The 20,007-nt window shown below is 42.8% G+C and overlaps 1 protein-coding gene across 1 annotated transcript in view; it reads right to left on the bottom strand.

Moving 5' to 3' along the window:
- LOC124277463 overlaps nucleotides 1-14,968 on the bottom strand; it is a 32,544-nt gene extending 17,576 nt beyond the window's left edge. The window contains 15 exon segments of the mRNA XM_046713158.1: nucleotides 468-675; nucleotides 1,247-1,408; nucleotides 1,900-2,061; nucleotides 2,745-3,036; nucleotides 3,505-3,674; nucleotides 3,969-4,181; nucleotides 5,204-5,407; nucleotides 5,728-5,982; nucleotides 6,096-6,278; nucleotides 7,211-7,402; nucleotides 7,754-7,878; nucleotides 8,380-8,509; nucleotides 12,107-12,211; nucleotides 13,778-13,979; nucleotides 14,711-14,968. Of these exon segments, the coding sequence (XP_046569114.1) occupies nucleotides 468-675; nucleotides 1,247-1,408; nucleotides 1,900-2,061; nucleotides 2,745-3,036; nucleotides 3,505-3,674; nucleotides 3,969-4,181; nucleotides 5,204-5,407; nucleotides 5,728-5,982; nucleotides 6,096-6,278; nucleotides 7,211-7,402; nucleotides 7,754-7,878; nucleotides 8,380-8,509; nucleotides 12,107-12,211; nucleotides 13,778-13,979; nucleotides 14,711-14,776 (2,669 nt within the window). The 5' untranslated portion in view covers nucleotides 14,777-14,968.
- Nucleotides 14,969-20,007: the final 5,039 nt, after the last annotated feature.

The following is a 20,007-nucleotide window of genomic DNA, read 5'->3' as shown; positions in this document are numbered from 1 at the left end:
TGAAGCCCATTTCTGGTGGCCCCCGCCGTGATGTTGCTGGAATATTGCTAAAAGCGGCGTAAAGCCAAACTCAGTCAGTCAGTCCATATAATTTGATATAATGTAAAATCGCCCTGATAATAAGTTTCCGAATTAACCAATCAAGAGAATGTAATTATGACCGTTTAATTACATGTACAAGTATACAGAGACACAAGTCCCGAGAGTGATCAGGTTAGGTGGGGTCTCTGGAAGAATTCAATCGCTCAACACAATTAAACATTTGCATTTGAAAACAGGACGAAGTTCATTTACTTTTCGAGACGTCGGGGTAGCCCGTAGGTTAAATGTTAGCACGCCTAAATCCTCGGTTCAGTTTCCCAGATTTCCCAACATAAGAGCTCCACTTTTTGTGTCCCCCAATCCTCAAATACAACATTCTTTCCTGCCAATTTTGTTTTGTCGTAACCACTTATTGAGAAACTTACCCGTTAACCTCTAGTTGCATTCCGTATGTAGTGCTGATGGAGACAGACAAGATACCCTTATCTCCATGTGTCAGAGAGATGACGTCCCCTGCTGATTGATACGTCAGCCAAAAGCGAAGTTCAAATCCGTTTTGAATTTCAAAATCTTCTGTGTCGACTCTGAGCTGAGCATTGGCGGCTTGAGAAGGAGACATAGCCACGTCAAACGCTGTTAACATAAGGATATCAAGTTACCAAAAGGAATTTTACACACGGCTTTAAAACACCTTATATATTTTCTGTGAAAGGGGTCCGACTGCAATTTAGGCAAATGGTTATGTGAAGCGATAAGATATTCGGCTTCACCTAATGGACACAGCTTTTATGAAATATATGCCTGATTGCTTCTGACCCCTCTTTATTTGATTTAAATATTCCAAACTTCTGCTTGCAAGGCAAGATTCTCAAGACTTCACAGATTTGAGAGGGGGGGGGGGGGGGGGGGGTAAGAGAGAGAGAGAGAGAAAGACGGCTAGCCCGGTCATGAATAAATTCGTCATTTTATTCGCTGTGCAAAGTTACAGCCAGAACTTGTGATTGTGGGTTCGAAATACAGTTTGCGGTCATCATGTGTCAATGTTTGTCAACGGACTCAACACCATATACCGTTGCTCTAAACGCTCATCCTGCCCAGTCCTCTTGCCTGTCAGCATAAACGTAAACATATACATCTTTGCTAGTTACACTGAAACCAAATTGTGTGCCTCGACCTTTAACATATAGCGATGTGCACAACCTACGTCGACAGGAGGTGACACTTTCTGAGCCTTGGGACACCGTGGTCATGCTACCCGAGCAGGCTGTACATTCTGTAGAACCAAGGCGGTCAGCGTACTGTCCTTGACCACACGGTGAGCAAGGCTCAACACCATTTGCTGAGAAATGACCAAGTCCACACATTGCTGAAACACCAAAGCAATAATTAACATCGTTCTACTTTTTATTGATACTAGTATAATGTTCATTGTATGTTAAGCGTCATTGTATGTCAGGTAAAACGTTTTGTAGAACGTAAAACGAGAGAAGAGTTGTCTCATGTGTGAGTGCCAGAACATTGGATAAAGGATTCAGTCGTCCCAGCCATGACAGTTAGCTGTGCAGACATATACATTTCCTTGGACAGGTCAGAAACCTATGTATAATCATGGCTCAGAACCCCTGTTCGGCCCAATGTATCTACTAGGTTGGTCATCGCTATACCCATGTTCCAAGATTTGACCAAAGTTGTCAAGTATAAGACCCACATCTCTTTGGGTTTTTCGTCCTTGATGCCATGTGTGAGCCAATCTTGGTGCCTCCCATATGACGGGAATTTTGTTCAAAGTATCATGCAACAATACTTATATACTCTTTAACTGCTTTAAATTATATTCGGAAGTCTAGAGAGGCTTACGAAGACAACCATCAACGGTTGTAGTCTTATTTTGTAAGGTTGTCATTCCGTCTGGACACTGGACACACCCAGAACCTTCAGCTTCGGGTTGGTAAGTTCCAGTAGGACATTCCTCACAGCCGTTGTCTTCCTCGGAGTAGTATAGACCCTCACCGCAGCCAACTGCAATAAGACGAGAGAAACATATCATATGATATACAGATGCGTTAATGTCGCATTCATCGGTGTCAGACATCAAGCTCTGTAACTGACACGTACTAAAGAATAGGTACATATAAATAGGAAGACACCATTGAGTATACCAAGACCTCAATCATATGGTATATATGAGATGATGCATTGGGATCAGCGTCCTTCTTAGAATGTTTTATTGCCAAGTTCGCAGTTTTGGGCATATACAGTCACCGGAAAGGCCGTGGGGTTTCAGCAGTGCAGTACACTCGCACAACGTGTCTAGGAAAGAAAAAGCCATACGTAATCCTCTGTAATATACTGGACAAAAATAGTTAGGGATATATGTAAAGTTTGAAATTATGAATAATGATCTATTTATTCATTGACACACTGATAAAATATCAATCATAAAAATACCAATATCCCTAACTTATTTTGTTCAGTATATGTTTACTGTAAATGCCAACTATATCATTAGCATGATTCACGATCACGATGTTCAATGTCTCGCCAGGGTTACGAGTAAAAAAACATAGGTAAATGTTTTTGTATCAATAAAATAAACAATTTATAAACATTTCCCCTTGTTGATGGGTTATTCCTAAAGACCCGATCATTCCAATTTTGCTACCTTCATGTTAAAGATATGTAATGTATTATCATATACCTACCGCAGCTATATGTATTATACGATGGGAAGGTATGAGGAGGGCACTCCAGGTCAACCGTTGGCCTTCCTATAGCCATCTCAGCTCGGACTTCCTGACTGAGCTGAGGAAACAGTTTAGAGTTGTCGCCCTTTATGTCATCAGTAATGTGACTGTACAGATTCAGAAGAGTTGTCTCTGCCTCCTTAAAGGTCTCTCTGGACGCGTCGCCATCGAGGGCCAGGAGGATGTCAACTTGCACTGTCACACGAGTTTCTCGCTTTCGCTTCCCATGATCAGAGGAGCCGCAGGTCACCTTTCATTGAGGTCAAAAGGTCAACCGTGAACGTAATATAAGAAAATAAGATATCAAACAAAAACAAGAAACAAATGAGACATCAGGATATCTGAGACGATGACACGCCATCGACCAAGTCTCCGAACCTGACCACCTGATCCACGAAGTCGCCTAATACCACAACCACTGGTTGCAATGTAACATTCGTTAAAACAAACCCGGAGTGCTGTCTTACCCGGAGCCTAAGTGTGGGTCGGGAATTCGGAGACGAACTGGCGTGACCCCCTTTTATCCATATTTCAGTCATATCACGGCATGACAGCTTGTAGAAGGCGTTAGCCACCTTAATGAGCTCAATGAGTTAAAGTGACACAATGTTATAATTGACTGACGGTAATACATGTATAAAAGGGTGACGTTTGGGGATTTCTTAATGTATATATTCATATATATGAGATTACTGTACTAAATTGTGACGTTGCTTACCTTGACATTGGCAGTCGTCCTCCCTGTCTGTCCGATAATTTCTCGGAAAGGACTCTGATTGAAAACCTCCTGGAAGTTTGTTTTTATTTGCTCCTGGGCATCTTCCTTCGTGCATTGACCATCGTAATAGAAATGTACTGGCATTATTGTGTCCGTTGGTCTTCTAGATACTGTGGGCAGATGTTCACGAAGACATCAACAATTTAGTCTTGCCATTTCACGTGCCATTCCTAATTTAGTCACAGCTTACATTGTATAGAATCACGGACAACTCCAATAATACCCGTTTGTCTGTTTGAATAGGTCTATTAGCTATTTTATGTTCTAAAATGTTATTTTTTTCTGAAATAATTAAAATATCAATTTGCAAATAAAAATGTTTGTATCAAAATATTATGAAGATATGTGTATGCTGCAATGGAGACATATGTATTACATAAATGAAATATGGATGGCAAACTTACTTGTACAAGCTGGTAGTGGGTCATCAATAGTACGATGACTGATCTTCCAGTCCCCAGATTCCGCACATACCATTAGGTTCCCGTAGAATGCTGTTGACCTTGTCAGGTCGGTTCCACGCGAGCACTGCATCTGACAGAAATGGCCATCTTCCCATATGTCACATGCCAAAGCTCCGTTGTGAGGTGGCGTTAAGTCTCGACACGTGTCAAACACTGCAATCAATTTATTATTCAAACAACTCGTTTGTCACAAAGTGAGAATGATTAATTGCAACAAACTCATTATCAGGAACAGTTCATTAATATCAATAATGTTCACGACAATGGGTGAGTGAGTGAGTCAGTGAGTTTAGTTTTAGGCCGCACTCAGCAATATTCCTGCTATATGGTGGCGGCCTGCAAATAATCGAGTCTGGACCAGACAATCAAGTGATCAACAGCATGAGCATCGATCTGCGCAATTGGGAACCAATGACACGTGTCAACCAAGTCAGCGAGCCTGACCACCCGATCCCGTTAGTCGCCTCTTACGACAAGCATGGGTTACTAACCCGGATCTTCACGGGTCTCACGACAATGAATACCCTGTACCAAACAACATCTGCTTATTACGATATAGTTGTGTACAGGGTAGTCAACGACGTGGAGGGGCGGTGAGGTAGCCCTGTAGTTAAAGACATCATTCAAATTTAGAATTTTAACGATTCCCGTGGAAAAAAATAAAATGCCCGTTTCAGAAATTCAAACAGACAGTTTTATTTCGATATATAAGGCCATGATCCAGATTACAGTACATTTCCACGTTTTATTTGATGCTGGTAAACCAGTAGCAATCATACAATATTGCCAGAGCGTTTGTATAATATCAAACATTTCTGCAAAATGTATAGGCATAATATATCCTTCTAAAGAAAGCATATGAATCTTCGTATCCAAAATATTGACTGAAATTTATGCATTTCAAATTTACGATCCTTCATTCCTAAATTCAAAATGTAATGTCTAAATCAAATGATGATGACATCATCCATAAACCTGATGCTGAAGGTAGCCATCAAACGACAACCAAAGGCTGGACGACTTTAAGGAACATGTGACCTAATTTTTGTCATAATGGAAAACCAAAACACAAGTACATACTTGTATAGAAAGTCCAGCAATGTTAATAACAATATAACGCATGCCAGTTTGGGGATGATACATCTCTCATCTCTAATATACAGACGTTTACTTACCACTGCATGAGGGTTGTGAGGACATGTCCCAGTACGGGTAGGATACTCCATTGTCAGAGTTGGCTAATTCACACGTGGTCTCCTTTGCACCTTCTAAGATGTAGTTACCGGTGCAGCTGAAGTTGCAGGTAGACCCGTGCCGGTAGCCGTCGGGACAGTCCACCCTCATGTAGGGGAGCGGGTATTGGGCGAAACATTTCAGTTCTGAAAAGACGGACATTCTTTTGAATTTTGTACGTGTGTAATGAAATAACTACAAAAAGTACTCACAAACAACGATTTGCTTACAAACGTTTATGGTCGCAAGGTCTGTTTTCAGAGTTACAATCTCGTCAGCAAGGACAGAAACTCTCTTTCAGTAAATTGATCGAAGAAATATCAAAACTGGTTTTATTGTTGAACTTAAGCTCTTATCCATGACAAAAGCTCATGGCATAAATACATGCACGCCATATCCCAATCACATAAGTTTCCAAGTTCTAGATAGACTTCTAAACTGATCATGGCCCTCGTTCTGGCTCTACCTTTGACCACAACCTTGAACTTGCATTCCCTGGCCTCGTTTCCGGCGCTGTCCTTTGCTGTGTAAATGATTTCATAAACACCCACCGGATGATAGTCTGTGTTAGATATACCAGAGGTCTGTATAGGCGTGATGGACTCCTGACTGTTATCTGTGGCGGTGGGAACATCCCAGTCAACTAAAGCCAGGGATGAGCTCCTTTCTGTGTAATAAGTCTCAACGCTAGGGCAGCTGGTGAACTTTGGAGGTTCTGAATCTGAAGCATACGCACAAATACCCTTGTGGTGACTCGTGGTTACAATAGGACATCACAGCCGATGGAAGAAGCAACGGTGAACTGCCGGACTGAATGTCATCGTACCCACTCACCTACACATTCCGGAACGGCACCTCGCCATTGACCATCGTATGCGCAGACTCTGACACGTGACTTTCCAGGTTTTACGTCATATCCGGTTTTGCACGTGTAGGAACATGCGCTCTTGAAGTTAGTGCCATCGGTGCACATAAACGTGGCGTCAGGTGCAATGGATTGTGGTGGACACGTGACAGCTGAAATATGGACGATATGCGTGCACAAGGGTAGCAAAATATTTGGTTCACACTTCGGGTTGACTGACTGAAGAGAAATGAAATATTAGTCCTTGCGCTGCTCATGAATTCTGGTTTTAATAAAGAGCAGTTTTAGTATTTATTTGTCATTGTTTTGTATACAATAACTCAGTTATAAAATAATAACTGATATTTTAATATGTGTACTCATATCCAATCCAACCAAATTTGAGATCAAAAATAAACACAGTCATTCATTTTTTGATATCTTATTATCAAATTTGTACTGTAAGTGGAATTTGTGATAATGTGTGAATTGTTTACATATTGAAACTAGGATACTAATATTAACTACAGCTTGTTCAGGTTGACCTGATCAAGTGAATACTAATGCATTGCGTGACCTTATCTGGTTAGGTCTATTATTGTGAATGGGTGCAGCTTTGTCAGTTGATTGTCAACATGTTCGAACAGCCGAGACAAGGTCGCCGTTTGTCATCTCAGTGTCGAGAAATCGCCATGATCAGCAATGTCTTTTTAAAAGAAAGAAGCTATAGATGGTTTAATGTTTCCGATTCGGGCTTTAAGTCAGCGAGCAACAGCAGCAACTGGGTGTAGAGAGTGATAGCGAGAGTGAATCGGGTTGTGAAAGTAACTTATGTCTGTACATTGTAAAGTTAGTAAACCAAACTAGATAGCATATGACAGTATAAACCATTCAATTAAAACATGAAGCTGCATGACAATACAATCTGTGTCACAATGAAACTGGGAATGTATTTTCAGTTTCCTTTACCACGAACGTCCATCTTTGGGAAGACATGGGCATATTCAGTGCTGAAGTATTTTTACGTTCGTAGAAAAAATACGATTAAGAAATCTTGAATAAAATGTTCTTTGATCACATGAGGTATGATTGGTGTAACCCTTACTTTCACAGGTCGGCTCTAACGTCGTTGACCATTTGCCACTTTGCCAGCATTCTCTGCGCTTTGAACCCTTTATCGTGTAACCATAGTAACAGCCGTAGTTGCAGCTGGTACCGTAGACGAAGTCGGCGCTTGGATGGCAGACATAGTAACCGTTCCTGAAGGTCTTGCTTGGCCCAGGTGAACATCTGATGGCTGCAGAATATTGTTTATAAAAAGGCACACAAAAAAATTGGTCATATCACACGAAGTATTGTAAGGTTTACATGTGAACAAGAAGTCAGACCAATCAGGTCACAGTTCTAAGACGTGGGGGGTCTCCTGACGCACAAGGATCAATCTTTGATATTCTCCAACCATCCATAACATACGGACTTACAGACGTACAAGTATACGTACTCACAGATATGTCTGGACAGAGTTAATTCTTTATTCCGAAAGTCGGAAATCGCAAATTATAGCACAATGTTGATCTTTGTCTACTAATCTAACTTTAATATTTATCACTGAAGATGAATGTTTCTGGCCAGCTTGTGTAGGACGTACTTGTCACAGTGACTGTCATCACACATGTGCCCATGTTCCCCGCACTGTCTCTGGCTGTGTAGCTGATGGGTGTACTTCCTTCACTAAACAAGTACCCGGACCGCTTCCTGCTCGCCCGTCTTACCCTGTAGTAGAGATAAACGTATGATTTTGGTTCAATAGGGTTAACTTCAGAGCTCAAGTGGAAACAGGACGGTTGGTAGCCTAGAGCTCGAGACGTCGATTTCCGATATGAGTACTCCGCCTTGGTATTGCTGGAATATTGCTAAAAGCGGCTCAAAACTAAACTCACTGACTCATGTGGGCAAGGCAAATTTTGTTAGATGAGATGTAAAGTTCAGCACCCTTCTATGTGGCCTGAGACGGAGGACCCTGGTGTCGGGGGTAGGGGTGGGAGTGGTGGCCTGACTGAACTGGACAGGTGGGATATCCACATTCGATCAGAATGGAAAATAGCATGTAACCCAGTTGACAAAAACAACCTAAGGGTTCTTTATCTCGATACATTTCTAGACACATACGTCACACTGTATCTATCTTAAAACAGTGAGTCTTGAATTTACTAAATAAAGCAAGTCATGAAATTAGTGTGAGAGTACCAACAACGCTGAGCAGAGTTATCTTACGCAACATGTCTATCTTTGTTGTCGTAGGCTGACGCATCGTCGTCGTTCCAGTACACCTTAGTGCTTGTTTGGATTGGGTCTGAGAACTTATGGATATCCATTGGACAGGTGACCACTGGAGGAGATCGGTCTGTAAACAAGTGGAGAACATTACATCGGGCGACAACAGTTGACTCAAGTTTCTCATGTATGATTCAGTCCACATATAATAATACAAACTGATTTATTTCTTACAGGAAAACACTTATTATGGGGTATAATTCTCCACGACCTGGTTTGCCGAACAACGTGAACCAATTGCCTGATGATTTGCTATTATCTCCATCGTTTTATAGACATTTACCGCAGTTTACGGCATTTTAAGGGTAATCTACGACAACCAGCGTCGATCAGGGGCAATCTCCGTCGATTTATAAAAAAAACATAAAGTTTCAGGCAATCTGTTAGTAATCCACGGGAATGTGCGGCGATATTCGGATATCTACGGCAACTGGCGTTATCACGGATAATGTGTGCACTGTTCTGCGCCAGTGGCGATCGCCATAGATTAACTACTGTGATATACGTCATTTTCGGCCACTTATCCATCATAGGAAGTGAGTTAAAGTTTTCGGACTGCTAATTGTAGCAGGTGCCTCTATTACAGGTTCCGACAAACCGAGAGCTTGTGTTTTTTAATTCAGTGAACTGTCTGAGTTAGACAAATTTTATTAATTCAGTGTACACTGTATCCGAACATGAGGAAGAGCTACTCTATTACGTCACCTTCGTTTCATAAACGTGTCCTCTTGTATCCTGAAAATATCATTGCGAACGCCTAGCGATATTGGTGTCATAATATGGAGTAACTCACAAGCATTTCAAAATGGCGAGATGTATTTGGAAAATGGCGCAATGTTGGTGGCATAATGGCGTGATAAGGACTGGTTGATTGTTTCGTAGTTTAACGCCGCACTCAGCAGTAGTCCAGCTATTTGGCGGCGGTCCGTAAATATTGAGCCTGGACTAGGCAATCCAGTGATCAACAGCATGAGCATCGATATACGCAGTTGGGACACGCCAAGACCACACGATCCCGTTCGACGCCTCTTACGACAAGATCAATTCCACACTCCGGCGCAGTGATGACTTAGCATAACATCACTGCCACAGGCTAATTTGCATATCACGTGACCGGACTTTTTCTCTTGTTTGTGAACAAACGCGCATATTCATTTAAGAAGAGACTGGCCTTACGCAAGTTTTTCGGCGCGCTCTTCACAGTGATCTACATGTACATTGTTACATATATATTCTTCCACAACTGCGACAGTAAGGTCTATGACAGAACATATTTAGATATTAAACTGGCTGCATCGTTAGCTCTCCATCAGCTTCGATGACAGCACGTGGAGCCGTACAACCTATGTAAACAAAGGATCGCTACGCAAATCGAAATAGTGTTACACGTTTTAGGATATTTTCTCAGTGAAACCAAACCATTCTATCAAAGATGTTTCATTAGATGTGTAGACTCGTCAAAAATACAAGAGTTAAGAAATATGTAGATTATATTGAATGGACGGTGTAAGATGTGACGAATCGTCACATCTTTCTGGCCTGTGGCAGAGGTACTATGCTCGCTTGCCGCAAGGAACTCTGGGAAGGAGACTGGAACCATTCTAGACCTCTTACGATAAGCCTGTGTTACTGAAGACCATTTTTAACCCGTGTCGCGCTATAAGGAAGCAAGAGTGCCTCGGTAGTAGCCCTAAATGAGGAGATCTTCTATAAATGACGCCTTAATCTATAGTTAACCTCCAAGATGTCACAATTCTGACATCTAATGTTGGCAAAACCTTCTCAGTAACACGGGAAGATACTTTAGTATTTGACACTAAATGTACACAAATGTAACGCTTATTGTACAATGACGTTGTATGATTTCACTATTAACACGATACGGACAGATACCATATGAATTGTAGTTTGTACAAAATCACGGCGCAATTAAAGAGGCATTGTTCTAATGGCAAAAATGAATAAGGACAAAAATACAATTTCACGTTGAGCAATGTAAACTCACGCGCGAAACAAACGTCACCTCGCTATTTTAACATGTCACAAAACAACAAACTCAGATTTTGGAAAATTAACAATCCTATTTGGAAAATTAATGGATTCACGACATTCTGAATGATGAAAGTGTGAACTACAGATGTGAATAATCACTTAGAGTACGATAAAAGAAAAAAAAATATCATTTTGGTGACGTTTCTTTCGCCCGTGAGTTTTCTTAAAGGTCAATGCTACCGTCAGGCGGTGTTATGTAACAATACATTCACGTGACGGTTAGTCCATTGTGTCGTTGCGGTAACGTTAACATGTTTAGGTCAGTCAGCCCTCTCAGAATCGTGACGTGCAGGTACTAGTGGTAGTTCGGTGAAGGCAGTTGGTGAGCTGGCTTAAACATCTTTGAACAATATATCGGATGTATCTGGGGTTGTGTTTGGCGTAGCTGACGTATAACGTTTTGATAGCTCACACTTTGGTGAAGCCAATGGACACAAACATTTTGCTGACAAGCCAAGAGGTATGGCTTCTTCTTCCGGGAGAAATCACATCTAAGAGCTATGACCTGGTTGGTCTGGCCTCTGGTACAACGACTTGAAAACTCTGTGACGGCTCCACCACTGAGCTCCGAAGGCCGAACAAACTGTGTGAAAGTTTCATTAATATGATAGCCACAACTGTCACAAAGGATGTTTCTGATGGGACCGCATGCATATCTCAGGCGTAAGTCCTAGTCCTGGCGTAAGGGTGAACTGCACCCAAGCACAAATCTACGCCCTAATGCATATCCATGACGTAAGAAAAGCTGCGCCTTATTTTACGTCCCGGATGTACGCCACCTACCCAGATGGCGTTAGGCAGGCGCAGCTGAGCAATGGCGGCTGTAGTGTATCAACACCGCAGACGGTACTTGAACAGAAACCAGATATTAAGAGACAGAACAAACCCGTTGGAATTGTTTGAGTATCTAGAGCTCCATAGTCGATTCAGCTTTCGGACATCGACATATTCAGGATTGTCCATCCAGTCAGAACATGACATCAGCCATGGTGTTTCCCACAGATCCACTCTATCTCCCGAGTTGCAAGTGCTCGTTGCCGTACGCTTCTGCGCAATAGGTTCATTTCAGGACGTTGTCGGTAAAACGAAAACTTCAAGCTACACCAAGTGCTCATAATACCTACCCCGTGGTCCGGTAGAATGGTGCCACGGCAGGGCAGTGTCCCTACTTACCTAACGATGAACGTCATGATAACTATATATGTGTTTACCCAGAGTGAACTGAATAAATAGAGGATATTATATGAGTACCCATGTCATACTATGTTTACGACACGAGTGCCTAAATGATGGTATATCCCGAGCGAGAGCGAGGAATATACCGATATTTAGGCACAAGTGTCGTAAACATAGTGTGATATGTGCACGAATATAATATTCTATTTATTACCGAAGTCGTCAAATTGAGGAAAATAAACCTAAACCTACTTTAAAACATAGGCTGGCTACCCGCCGTCGCCGCATGTAGAACGCAACGTCATAGAAGAAATGTGACGTCATAGCATTGTTCATGACGTCACGTCACCATGACAAAGTGATATTTTGCCCTAGAGCATCGTATGAAAATATGAACCCCGATATTTTCGTCCTCGTAGGTAATAAAGAGTTACATTACCTGGAGGAGGGCCTGGTCTTGATCCCCACCACCCTATTATTAATATTGGTATCCAGAGCCAACGTTTTTGACGTCGTCTTGGTACCAGCTGGACATCCTCCATACCTAGAAGAATATATGCAATCTTTATGCTAGACCATGAACATATGATTAAGGAAGTGGTCGAATGAGTTAAAATATAATGTTGGCAATAATAAAAGCAGTATGCTAATTAGGTGGATCCAGCAAGCATTTATAAATGAATATGATATCCCGAAAACAAAACCTCATCAATTACATAAATCAGTCTGTACTGTGCATTTATCGGTGTGTTCAAAAATATGAGAACACGTAGTTTGAGGGCAGAGGTGACCTTTTCGCCTAGAACACATAGCTCGGTATGCTGAAGGGCATGGGGACCTATTCGCCTAGAACACATTACTCGGTATGCTAGAGAGCATGGGGGACCTATTCGCCTGGAACACATTAATCGGTATGCTAGAGGGCATGTGGGACCTATTCGCCTGGAACACATTGATCGGTATGCTGGAGAGCAAGGGGAACCTATTCGCCTGGAACACACAACACGGTATGCTAGAGAGCATGGAGGGCCTATTGCCTGGAACACATTGCTCGGTATGCTGGAAAGGCATGGGACCCTATTCGCCTGGAACACATTGATCGGTATGCTGGAGAGCAAGGGGAACCTATTCGCCTGGAACACATTGATCGGTATGCTGAACGGGTGTGGGGACCTATTCGCCTGGAACACATTGCTCGGTATGCTAGAGGGCATGGGGACCTATTCGCCTGGAACACATTGATCGGTATTGCTCGGTATGCTAGAGGGCATGGGGGACCTATTCGCCTGGAACACATTGATCGGTATGCTAGAGGGCATGGGGGACCCATTAGCCTGGAACACATTGATCGGTATGCTAGAGGGCATGGGGGACCCAATAGCCAGGAACACATTGATCGGTATGCTAGAGGGCATGGGGGACCCAATAGCCAGGAACACATTGATCGGTATGCTAGAGGGCATGGGGGACCTATTGGAATAGCCTGGAACACATTGATCGGTATGCTAGAGGGCATGGGGACCCAATAGCCTGGAACACATTGATCGGTATGCTGGAGGGCTTGGGGACCCAATAGCCAGGAACACATTGATCGGTCTGCTAGAGAGCATGGGCATGGGGACCCAATAGCCAGGAACACATTGATCGGTATGCTAGAGGGCATGGGGACCTATGCGCCTGGAACACGCTGATCGGTATGCTAGAGGGCATGGGGGACCTATTCGCCTGGAACACGCTGATCGGTATGCTAGAGGGCATGGGGGACCTATTGGCCTGGAACACATTGATCGGTATGCTCAAGGGCACAGGGGAGCAACCATCACTTTGCGGAGCCGCGTCCCAAATTCATGCCTGAAACCTGTGAATGCAGGTTCGAATCCCTCTTGGTCCTGTTTCTGTTACAGGTCTGGAAGCACCGTATCCTTGCATGATGGTTTCATTAAACTGGTACAGTTTAGGACTTTCACCTGTGCGAGATCTGAACTTCCCACATCACACTGACACGACGTGAAGTAACTGATGTAAGTCTCACTCACCCACACTTACTCACTCACTCACTCATAATGTGCTGTCTAACTGGTGGTTTAGATACTTGCAAAATTATGCTCACCATTGCAAAGATTGGGTGTCATATGCCATGTCCCGTCGTCACAGATCAGGAACCGTAACTCTGCATCCTCAAGGCAGGTAACTCTGCATGTACTGCGGCTGGGGAGTCTGGATTGAAGATTTGCAGCTATCCGGTTGCCGTCTTCATCAGTACAGTATCCGACAGAAATTGGTAGACGGCCAGCAGTCAGACTGCAGGTACGCTGGAACAGAATGGGTATAATTTGATACCGCTGCGAACAATGTTACAGTTTTAACAGAAGACGACGGACTTGTGTGAAAGGAAAGCCCAAACAGATCCGATGCAGACGGTTGCAATTTGAGTGACCACGGGTGGTGACGTAACAACCAAATGTTCATAAGAAGCATATCACTGCACATTGGGACTACTCCCTTTAACATGTTTCGCAAGAACTGACCACGAACAGCCTACACGAGGCTACTCAACTGACTGGGTGACACTGTTGATGGCATGTCATCATACACCATGGCGAGGGAATGACATGATGACATGTTATGATTTCAATGTTTGTAGCTGCAGTCATAATTAAATTGCCAGCCTATGTTGGTGTATGTCGGTAAACTACCTTATTTCTACTAATCATTTAGGTAGGGTAGTCTAGTGGTTAAAGCGTCAGCTCGTCACGCCGAAGACCCGGGTTCGGTTCCCACGTGAGTAAAATGTGTGAAACCCATTCTGGTGTCTCCCCGCCGTGATATTGATGGAATATTGCTAAATGCGGCGTAAAACCATACTCATTCATTCCATTAACCATTCAAACACGCTATCACCTGAGTATTGTGTAACAATGCGTGGAACAGAGCTCAAAACATCACATTACATAGAGTGAAAACTCGTTAAACCAACATTCCCATCAGTGCAGATATAGGGAATGTCCTGATTCAGAGGGTTTCGTTGTGGAAAGTAACTTACCTGACAGCTGTATTCGGATACGACAGACAAGCAGATGGCAATACCAAGCCAATACTTGGCCGCCATGTTGCCACTGTCGAGCAACAGCGTCGTCTTTAAGTTGACTAGCGGGTTTTGTCTCATGGGTATTCCGAGTGTAAAATAGGCGTGGCTGGTGAAGCCTGACTGACAGGGTACTCTGTGTTGAGTGACAGCCGCTTCGCAATCTTTCCTCCTCAAGACATTGAGTTACGAGGAAATTTGACGACGAAATGAACAGACGTTTTGGAACTTTGCCCAGTGATTCGAAGCAGATAAATTAACTTATCGAACAAGCGAAGGAGTGTCAAACAGGTTGTCAAAGGAAACAGTGCACGACAGTGCATGTTGTGAAATCACGTGTTTGTCTACATCCAGAATTCATGTTACAGCGTGTTATGTAAAGTGTTATAGGCACGAGACAGTAAAGTAATATGCAATGTGAATGAGTGATTGACTGATTGTTTGTGCGACCGAGTTAATCTTTTACACATACAGTACGTATCGCATTTATCCCCCAAATCAGGGAACCGCCTCCGTGGTGTAGTGGTTAGAGCGTCCGCCCGGAGTGCGGAAGGTCGCGGGTTCGATCCCCGACTGCGTCATACCAAAAGACGTTAAAATATGGTACTTGTTGGTCCCTGCCTGGCGCTCGGCATTAATGGGTACATCAAGGACTGGTCGGCTCGGAGTCAGTATAATGTGTCTGATTGGGGTATTCATACTTCACTGCGGCATGGTATCACAGTGGGCTAGCACTATAAAACAAGCTTCAGTCTGGGCTAGTACAAGCAGCCGCACTTACACATACACGCATGCACGTCGTCATATGAGCGAAATATTCTCAAGCACGACGTTAAACCCAATTCCACCACCACCACCACCCAAATCAGGGGAATTGAACCCGGGCATTCTAAATGATTCACTAGATAGCACAGTCTGCTATTACAACTAGGGCTTACATACATTCACTGGACATAAATGGTATAAATATTATGCCCTAGTGGGAATCGAACCCGGGTCTGTGACAAAGGTATCAAAGGTATAGATGATGAGACAAGAGACTAAATAATCCAACTCAGTCCTTGGTAGGTTTTCATCTGTTTGTATCTGAATGGACTGAGAAAAAAACAAATAATTCTATTTAGTGTAATATCCTTTTAACATGCGTTCCTCCGAGTGATCCGCGAGATATCTTTTCTGAACTCATTACTTGTGTCTATATATATAACTTAAGATTTTCTTAACCTTAGCCAGGCAGGTGTTATGACTTATGCTGCCAACGTTAACATAATCGCCGTTATTATCAAGGGGTAGAGTTTCAGAATATGACCTCCCGTGAATTCTGGGAAATACCAATAATTCCCCTATTGCAGGACTTCCTGGTTGGACTGTCTGTTGTCTTGACGACAGGTTTGTGTATACCAAATATTACTTTCACTATTCATTCACGGCCATTGTCGCCTTTCAAAGTTCACTTTGAATTTTAGCTGTGCCTTGCGAGTCTGTCTTTATGTGCTCTATAAAAACCCGAAGCACTCCATATTGTCTACTGTTCAAGATCGCCCAGTCGTAATACTGTTTGCTTAGATTGAAGATGTTGCTTTGAACGTGCTATGTTTGAAGGCATTGTTTGGCCTTTACAGGCCACCATTAGATTGAACACTGGCTACGGTCTCAAATATCTAGTTGCGGAAAGGTGACATATAGATCATGTCGATTACGATCCGCGATATGGAAACGAGACCATGCTTCTCATCCAAGTAATAAATATATAGTGTTGACATAGAAAAATATGACTGATTAAGATATGTATATCAATGTGAAAATATAATGACCTCTAACAAAACGATGTTCAAGTTCAGCTTGTGTATGATGATACGCATCATAAGAATGCTCATTTCAGAAATTATTGCAAGTGTAATAATAATAATAATAGCGTCAAATCTCCATTACTTCACTGTTTCAATTCTCTTGTGGACACAGTTGATGTTCCTCCATGGTTCTGAAAGGTCGCACAATACTCCTTCCCAAGGAAGGAGATTTGACTGATCCCAAAAATTTCCGCCCATTCACATGTTTGAATACTCAGTATAAAATTTTCACAGGGTGTTTGACAAACCTCGTGTCATCCTACTGTTCTTCCAATGATATAATTTATAGATAACAGAAAGGGGGTGCAAGGATCAACTTCTTGTACAGAAAATGACTTTGGAAAAAGGCTAAAACATATCATCGCAACCTCTTCATGTGCTGGATTAATTACAAAAAAGCATATGAATGGATTCTGAAGTCTCTTTGTTGTATTGACCTTCCTGAGCGACTACTTGATTTACTCAAGTCTTTAATGAGTCGCTGGTCGACTCAACTTGAGTCGTTCTCGCAAGGGCAGGTGGAGATTTCGGAATCTATTCCAATCAGAAGGGGGATATTCAAGGGGGATTCCTTTAGTCCTTTGCGTTTTTGCTTGTCTTTAAATCCTTTGAGCTTCCTGTTTTTGGTGCTCGAAACAAGGTCAAAACCACTAATACTGTACCAGTCCTTTTCCTATTCTTTTGGAGAAGTTGATTGGGCTCAACAAGATATCCAGAGTCTTGACCGCCTGACCAGAAGGATCATAATCTGATAACAGATCCCACCATCCTCGTCCTCTCTTAATCGTTTATATATGCCAATCAATTCGGGAGGCCGAGGTTTGATTAATGTGGAGGCTTTTCATCACAGAAGTTTATTGTGTACATTTACACGTCATATTTATTTATCAGATGATCCCCAAGTGATGCATGTCAAGACCCATGATGAAAGGTTAATTTGTTATGGTGGTTTACTGCTGGACGGTGCAGCGATGGGAGTAAACCAGGTGATGTCCTTCACCAAGTCTGCCCAGAGTCGGTCATTTGTCAACTTTCTGAGACCATTGCATCGTGTGTACATGCAGTGTGTGGAACAGAACAGTAATCCTTCGCCTTCGCCTAATGAAGTCGACTGGTCTAAAATATGAAACTGAGAGCTTCCTTTTTGCCTCTCAGGACCAGTCACTTCCCACTCGAAATCGCCAAAATGTGATTCTTAAACAAAATATCAATATGAAATGTCGACTTTGCAATAAATTTACAGAGACTGTCCAACACATTGTCAGTGGATGCCCTTCCTTGGCACAAACAGCATATCTTAAAAAGACATGATGGCATGGCTCGTTGCTTCTACTGTCGTCTTCGCCATGCCCGTGGCTTTGGCTCTGACGTCCATCCACGGTATGACCTTGAACATGTCCAGGGCGTCATGGAAAATGATGCTTTTAAACCTCTTTGGAACAGGCCCATATGCAGTCTCAGAATTCATGACAACAAACCTGATCTTGTCCTTTTTGATAAAGCCAATGAATTTATTTATGTTATTGAATTTTCTGTTCCTTTTAACAGCAACGTGATTGGAAAGATTCACCAAAAGCATGCTAAATATGCGGATCTCGCCTTTGAAATGTCTCGCTTGCATCCCAAGAACACCGTTGTTCTCCGGTGACCTTGGTTTTGGTACCTCCTGATCTCTTTATGCAGATCAGGAGATTGCCCAGGATTTTCCATTGGAAGCACATACCTTATGGCACTCTTGGTAATGCAGAAGGCTGCAATGTTGGGGAGTCTACATATTCTCCGGAAAGTTCTTGGCGGTTTCGACAAGGCAGCGTTTCGTGGGAGAAGTCCCATTCGCTGCGGTAGAGGGAGCCTGTGGGGTGCTAGAAGGTTAGTGGTTACATGAGGCACCCATTTTCTGCTGTGTTTACAGGGGCAATTTTGAACAAACTCATTTGCCTAAACTGAGGCCACATGTATCACGTGTGCTTCGCTGTGGGGCAGGACTGAAGTCCTGGAAACTCTCAGGAGCCAAGCTACCAAACACGGTTACCAAGTGTATTTCTTGGTGGAACTCCTGTTGAGCATGTCCACACGCAAACCCACGATTTTTATAAGTGCAGTTTGTGCACGTTCCGTGTCGTGTCGGTATTTAATTTTGCAATGTTCAATCATCATTATGCCACTGGAGATTATCAAATGACCAGCGATGACTAATTATTGATATGCATATTGGTATGTCATTTAAAGCAACTGGTCGGGAAGTCCACTACATAATTGCTAGTCGTTAGGTCAGAAAACGCAGAGAAACCAATGATGTGATGGATCGTCAACGTTCTCGCCAAGGTGCAGCGTTCGAAATTAACGTCGGTCCTTACGCCCGAATCCGACTGAAAAACACTTGGACCCACAGTTTTTGTTTCCTGCACGCCCTTAATGGCCCGCGGCTTTTTCAGCCCCAAAACTAAGAATATTATTTTTCAGAAGAAATCATTCAATAATTTCTAGATCTTATCTCGATCGGCAGCTGGTCAAATAATGGTAAAAAACATAGGGTGGCGTTGATTGGTTTGACATCGTGGTTCCTGTTAGTCTACTGTCAGAATGTGGTCGTTTTCTAGATTGCTAGCCCCGAAAAGAAATCTAAGCAGACTAAAGAAGATGCCCCGACGCCCTGACTCCAGTGTTGCCCCATGCTGTGGAACCTGCCGAGGAGTCTGATATCTGCAACAGTGGGTGCCGGTGTCAGTGGTGCACAAACTGCACTGTATGACTCTACTGCTCTGACATATTCCTGTCTGAACTTTCTGATTCAGACTTGGATCTTGACATGGATGTTGATTTTTGTTGTAAATGAAGACTAGTCAATCACCAGACCCTAAATTAAACTCAGTTTGTTAGCTGTCACATTTTGTCTGCTGGGAATTACTTATATTGTAGCTAAAATATAGGGGCCCTACTCATTCTGATCAGGACCCATAACCCTTTATGGTTTTGGGTCCTTCGGGATCGCAACTTTTCATGGTTAAGGGCAAACACTGCCAGGATGGCGTCGGAACGTGAAGACAGGGAACTATTGAGGCTCACTCAAAGACAACCATTCTGAAGAACCACTTGTACACATTTCGCCGGGTCTTAGCGAGAACAGTACAGAATCGCCTACTGGGAACCGTGTACATCTCTGGCAATGTCATCAAATGACCTCTACTGAGCGAGCATCACCATCAAGCATATTTGGCTTGGTGTTTGAATGAATAAAACAAAAACAAACAAAACAAAAGAAACAACAACAAAAACACAGCACATGCAACACAATTTCATGAAGTACATTCGTTATACAGACAGTGTGATCTTCATTAATTTTACGCAAGCCTTTATCTTTGTACTTTGTGTGCACTTTGTACGATTTCATCGTTGTTGCCAATC

Source organism: Haliotis rubra, unplaced genomic scaffold (assembly GCF_003918875.1).
Source record: "Haliotis rubra isolate DU_JTF1 unplaced genomic scaffold, ASM391887v1 Scf2219, whole genome shotgun sequence".
NCBI lineage: Eukaryota > Metazoa > Mollusca > Gastropoda > Lepetellida > Haliotidae > Haliotis > Haliotis rubra.
The sequence above is the reverse complement of the archived record's forward strand: the minus strand, read 5'-3'. Positions and strand labels throughout refer to the sequence as shown.